The 6536-nt window shown below is 47.4% G+C and overlaps 1 protein-coding gene across 1 annotated transcript; it reads right to left on the bottom strand.

The window, feature by feature from the left end:
• Positions 1 to 4172: 4172 nt before the first annotated feature.
• LOC124652303 (pentatricopeptide repeat-containing protein At5g48910-like) lies at positions 4173 to 6057 on the bottom strand. The gene has a single exon (XM_047191319.1). The coding sequence runs from the start codon at positions 6055 to 6057 to the stop codon at positions 4315 to 4317; it is 1743 nt and encodes a 580-aa protein (XP_047047275.1). The 3' UTR covers positions 4173 to 4314.
• Between the last annotated feature and the right edge of the window lie 479 nt (positions 6058 to 6536).

The raw sequence follows: 6536 nt of genomic DNA, 5'->3' as shown, positions 1-6536 counted from the left end.
TTTCCGGGAGGAACAGAGAGAAGAGAAGAAACTGGCTGCGTCGGGCTGGGCGCGGGCGCGGGCGCCACACTTAAGTGGATGTGTGGCGCCCGTGGCATCGGCGCCACACATGCTAGTGTGGCGCCCGTGGCGTCGGCGCCACACATCGAGCCTCGCAAAACGGCTAAGTCCCAGACGTTCGGAGCCCCCGGATGTTTTCGACCGAAAACATGATATAAGTTGGCATGTGTGGCGCCGTTGGGAGGGGCGCCACACATGCTGCCACGTCCGGACGGGCGCACCGGCTCGGCCGGCGAGGGGCCACGTCGGGCTGGGTGTGTGGCGCCGGCGGAGGGGAGCCACATGGGCATGTGTGGCGCCCGTGGGAGGGGCGCCACACAAAAGGGTTAGATTGGTGAAATAGTTTCGCCGGAGGGTCAGTCTGTGCTTTTCTTCCACTTTTGGGTTATTTTTGTGTAAATCGCCAGTCCCCAGCTTAGCTCTGCTTTTTTATCTTTGAGAAGAAGACCGTGCTAGCCTCGTAGCCACAGGAGGTAGCCCTACATATCGCCTTCGACATCCATGAACCGGTGTCACACACGCACTCACCACTGCGACCTCCTTCCCTTTTGCCAGTCCTGTGCACGGCAGCGCTGGCCGACCTCGGCACAAGGCATTTACCCGTGCTACACAAACCTCCGGGGGCTCGTGCAGTCATTGAGGAATGCAAATGGACCCGACCGTCCACCAGATCATCTTCTTCTGCATCATTATGCTCGCCAGAAAGGTTGCTGCAGATCTATGTCTCCTTCTCCAATCATTGCCACACAAATTCATGTGTACCATCCATCCATATTCTTGCTAGGGCGAGCGCACCAAATGCGCCTGCATCACAGCACAAGGGATGGATAATGCGGCTGCATCAGGGACGGATAACGCGAGACCGTATCGACGCAGGAGATTGCTGCCAACCGGAACAGAGGATGACCTGCAAATAAGAACAGCAACTTTTGTCAAGAGAATAGTTAGAGCAAATGCAGTAGTACTGATAATATGGGACTTCATGAGTTTAGGTCCTACATGTCGGCACCGGGCCGTCCCGTGTAAGCGAGAGCAGAGGATTGATTCCTGCAAACAAAACGGCTCCAAGATATACAAGCCAAACAACTGCAAGTAAACAAATGGAATAATGTCTGCGTGAGATTAGCTGGCAATCGTCTCTTTAGAGGGGAAGTCTAAAGCTAAAATACACGGCCACGTTATAATGGGATAAGAGTTTCGGCATTGGATTCGTTAGTCTCTCAGAATCTGCTCCCTGAATTGACTGTCCTGCTTAACAAGCTCTGACCGAATTTCGGTTTCTTCCATGAAATAAAACCACAGATTCGCCCACTTTAAAATATGGACATGATCAGAACAGCATACAGCAAATGGTGCAGATTTTTTACTTAGAAGATAAATGGTCTAAGATCTAGAATTATAAAGAGTTTTGATCTGAACTTGCTAAGCATCCTCAAAGTAAAAGAAGGATCCAAACAAATCCATACCATGCCTATCATAATTTCTACTACATGCTACAAAAGTTTGTGCAAACAGTTATTGCGAGGATGTATCGAGAAGCAAAGAACACAAAAGCAGTCTCTTAACAGGATCATTACCAAGGATGAATGATTAGAGTTGAACATGGATGATTCGATTACGAAGCAAGTTGGTGCATAGTATCTCCGCAATGCGGGTACAACTGTGTGTTAATTCAGCATTCGTTTCCATGTGCCAGGGTACAGGATCTCTAATTGTGCTTAGGAAAGCGTATGTTACACCTTTCTGTGAACAATAAACAATGCACAGTCCATAGCAAAGCCAGCTGCACGCGAGATGCAAGTGAGTATAGTGTTGGTAAAGGTCTATGTTAGGTGAAACCTCCTTGCGAGCTATGATCATACAAAAAAAAAGCATCAGAAATTACCAATTCTTCTTACCCCTAATTATGCATTATGTCATACGCTAATGGTCTTACTATACTCTTAGCGTGGTCATTAGTGCTGCAAACTAGGGCTTGGGATGCAAAATACAAAATGCACATCTGGGGAACACTAAAGAACTCGCCCCAAGAGGGAACAATAAACTAATGATGTTGATAAGGGCAGCAGGCTGTTTATTAAGGCCAACCTGTTAATGATTGGCGTGGAGCTAGAGCATTCTACTCTATATCATATAACATTATGTGCGTGTGCATATGTGTGTGCATGCGTGTGTATGTTGCCTTGTGTGTGAAGAGAAAAAATATCAATTTGTAATCATAGTGTACCAGATCTGGTCACTTGTGCCGTGTATAGCTTTCTGGTGCCTAAGGGTACCTAAAATAGTAGAAATAATAGTTATTTCTAACACCCCTTCACATAATCTTGGATCAATACAAACACTCAATTGTAGAGAAAATGTTTTTTATATTCACTAAATACTGGCCACAAACTCCATAGTGTAATTGTTCCTATGCGGTTATGCCAAACATATGCATGAGACATGGCTCAGTATGTCTCCTGAGTTCTCTCTCCTTTACCTCTCCCAAAATAGGACGGGGCAAAGCTCAAAGACAGCTGGCATCACAGAATTAGAGATTCCTAATTCAGTAATCAATCAACTAGAGTGTAAACTATCCAATCGAGTGAATGGGTTATACCTGATAGAACTACCTACCTTTGCTTCCGCCTGAGAAAACAGTTGCTTACAAATGTTATATCGCCATGTTTTACATGGGACAAGGTTGATTAGATCTCCCTTAGTCAGCTGCTATCTGTAAAGAGAAGCAAACATCATGTTCTGTGAACAGTGGAGATGTATGTGTTTTACATTCTTCCTCTTTATCATGATGATGTCATTGGCATATTTCACATAAAGATGCAAATATTAATATGTTTAGAGAGATGGAGCAAACGTTCAGTTTTGTTGTGTACGATTTGGATTTCTTCATTTACTGGCTTTGATGCAATCATGCAGCGTTTCACTACCAAAGACAACTACATCTTCAAGAATGTGATTACTTACACCCGAGAAGCTTTCCCATCAGACAGTACCCATGCTATAATTCCCAGTAGGCATGCACTTGCATCATCCACTGTCTTTTTGTTCAAAAGCCAAGCCCCTGCAACCAGCAGACCACTAGGCAGTAATAACAACTCCACGGTGGAAGTGATTAATTATCTCCAATAGTGTTGATCTTTGTCCTTGCTATCAATCGCATTATTTACTTCCTTAAAAATTTAAATATTACTACCATTTCTTGTGCAGAACGCTTCATGTCTATTCCAATATCAACCACATGTAGCAAGGGAGGTGGCAATACTAGGGTTCTAGACTTCTAGTGTTTAATTCATCTCCCAGGAGTGTAACAATTCCAGTACATGAGTTTCTGATACCATGAAGGGCAGTTGTGGAATAATAAAATAGCAAGTTAAATTTATTAACATGGGCCTTTACCAAAGAATGTGAAAGGATAGTCCATAGGGCAGTTAATCCCACTTTGCTAATGTGTTTTGCACCGCTCTACTAATCAAAGTCTCTCGAGTACAATAATGCAACTCACAAGACATTTTTCTGATTCAAACTAACATGTTAGGGTCTACTGTCACATATGTGGGATTTGGGAAGAATATAATGTGCAAATGCAGGATATAAAGCCTTTCGGAAAGTCTGCAAATATAGATGTACCAATAACGTAGATGTATCTACCATGTGCAGAAAATTATAGCATAAAGGCTAATGGATGGTGTCAAATGAAAATATAAATGCACAGACATAGTCACAGTTGACAGGCCAAAACTAAAAGTAAGCCCACTATCTCACAGGAAAAGCAGAAGCCTAGTTGGTCCTATTACCAAGTTTTTCTCATTTGAATGTGAGTTCATGTGAAGCTGTCATCCTCAACTGTATGATGAAAGCAAGGACAGAAGGAAAAAAAGGCATTAAGTATGTATCAGGTTATTGATGATTTCTAGTCCCTACCATCCGAAGGATCTAAACTTATCTGAATTTAGTGGCACTTTTGCGTAGGACATACATCTCAGATTCATGTTCAGTGAATCATGGAGGCTGAAAAGGACAATAATTAGGTTTCAAGTTCCTGAGACACAAGAGGGTGGTAATCATGGTGTCGGTTTATGGGTAGCTTAGCATTTAAGAGACATGAAATCGAGTCAAGAGCCTCATGGCACATTTACATCTTTCTCAAATTTACATTTATAACTATAATAATTGCCAAAACATTTCTAGCATGCAATATATTTCTTTGCAACAAGTAAAAACTAAACAGAACTGAACTGAAGCTCATCCGAAAGGTTACCAGTAATCTCCGCAAGAACAAGACCCTTCTCTGAAATAATGAAATCGATTTGCATCCCTAACAATTATGCACCTCCCATAAATCTTGCTTAGAAGTTTTATCGCGTTATGACAGTCTCCACAGACCCGGAGATTCTTTACAACCCTAATAGGCGTCCCAGGTGCAGTGCTGATCAGCCCAAAGGCAATTGCAAGCTTCTCGCTGTGAAGAGTAAGTGAACTCTCTTTCACATCCTCATCATCAATATCCAGCAATACTTGTGAAGTGTCTGGAGCATATCCGGCAATTTCCAACTGCAGGCATATCTCGCTTAGCATCTCGTATATGTCCCTCTTCCTTGAGTGACTTTTATCTCCAGATATGAACTCATGAATAACACCATCAAGTTCTATTGAGCTACTTCCAGGTACCTTCTGCACTCCACAATCCACCATCAGCTTCCTCACCTTATGCACTCCCTTCCAGTTGCCATCCAGCGCATAAATGTTGGATAGCAACACATACCCTGCATGATCATTCGGTGCAGCCTTAATAAGCCTGTGGCCTGCTTTCTTTCCCAACTCAAAGTTCTTGTAGGTTCTACAAGCACCAACTAGGGCCTTCCACACTGCAGCATCTGGCTCCATTGGCATCATCTGGATCATCTGCTCCGCCTTCTCAAACATCCCGGCACGGCAGAATATATCCACCATGCAACCATAGTGGGCAATGTCGGGCGCAATACCATGTGAACTGGTCATTCTCTCGAAACAAGCAATACCTTCCTCAACAAATCCCCCGTGGCTGCAAGCATTCAGTACGCTGTTAAACGTAATTTTGTTAGGCACGAACCCTGTTGACTCCATTCTAGTAAAAAGCTCCAGAGCTCTTCCACTGTAGCCATTTGCCGTGAAAGCAGCTAACATTGCGTTCCAAGTATCCACGCTCCGTAATGAACACGAATTTTCAAACACATAAACTGCACCCTCGATGAAACCGCACTTTGAGTACATGGTTATGAGGGCTGAGCTCAACTTCTCGTCGACCTCAATCCGTTTCCTGCAAACATATGCATGGGCCCAGAGGCCCTGCGCAAGAGCTCCCAGGTACGCGATCGCCGAGATGACGCTCACCAACGTCACCCTGTCAGGCTGGCACTCCCGGCACGCGAGCATCTCCCGGAACACCGCGACCGCCTCCTCACACTCCCCATTCGCAACGCACCATGCGATGACCGTGTTCCACGAGACCGAGTCCCGGGCCGGCATGTCCGTGAAGAACTCCCGGAGCGCCCCCGCGTCCCTGCCCTGCGCGTGCCCGCGCAGCAGGCTGTTCCAGGCGACCATGTCGGCCTCGGGCCCGTAGTCGAACACCTTGCGCGCGTCGTGCAGCACCCCGCAGACGGAGTAGGCGTGGATGAGCCCGTTGCGCACGCGGCGGTGGGATCCGGCCCCGCGCTTCGTGGCGTGCCCGTGGAGCTGCGCGGCGGCGGGGTAGGCCCGGTCCCGCGCGCAGCGGGCCAGGGCGAGCGCGTAGGATATGGGGTCCGGGTCGGCGCCGGAGCGGAGGAGGTGGTCGAAGAGGCGCAGCGCGAGGCGCGGGTTGAGCCGCATCCGCGCGGTGTACGACGCGGCTGGGGTTTGCGCGTCGCATGGCGGCGGTTGCGGCTGCGGCTGCGCCGGTGGCTGCTGCCGGAGCGTTTTCGCGGCCGTGGCGAGCGTGGTGGAGGTGAGGAAGAAGGGCACGGTGGGGGGAGGCATTGCTTGTGGCGGAGAGCGGGTAAGGGGAAGCAGGCGGCGCGCGGCGACTCTGGCCGGCGAGCGGGGAGCGCACGGCGCACGACGGCGAGAGTGCGAGGGAGGCCGTCGTGTGCCGTGCGCGCGCCGGTGCCACGGCGGTGGATGAGGTTGTGTGGGATTCCGGCCCATGTACTTTTGTCAAGGCCATGGAATTATATTAGGCCCTACAAGGCTACAATAGCTTGAGATAATTCGTACTGTCAGTCACACTGGGCTCAGCCCGTAGTTGATTGGCAGAGAATCTAGGCCCATGCATAGGAGATGTAGGTAGTAGTTCCAAGTTGGGCCTTAATGGACTCCATCACAGGAACATAGGTCATAGGATCTGATTGACTCTAAAGTCCTCTACACCAGAAAAAAAAAGTATAGACATTAGCATTCCCTAAAACAAAAGTAGAGATTAGCATGCCGAAATAATTCTCAAAAAAAACTAGCATGCC

The sequence above is a fragment of the Lolium rigidum genome, chromosome 5 (genome assembly GCF_022539505.1).
Source record: "Lolium rigidum isolate FL_2022 chromosome 5, APGP_CSIRO_Lrig_0.1, whole genome shotgun sequence".
NCBI lineage: Eukaryota > Viridiplantae > Streptophyta > Magnoliopsida > Poales > Poaceae > Lolium > Lolium rigidum.
Note: the sequence above shows the minus strand (reverse complement) of the source record. Positions and strands in the feature narration are given on the sequence as shown.

Coding starts and splice junctions, on each gene's coding strand:
- LOC124652303 (XM_047191319.1), bottom strand. CDS start 6,057: ATGCCTCCCCCCACCGTGCCCTTCTTCCTCACCTCCACCACGCTCGCC.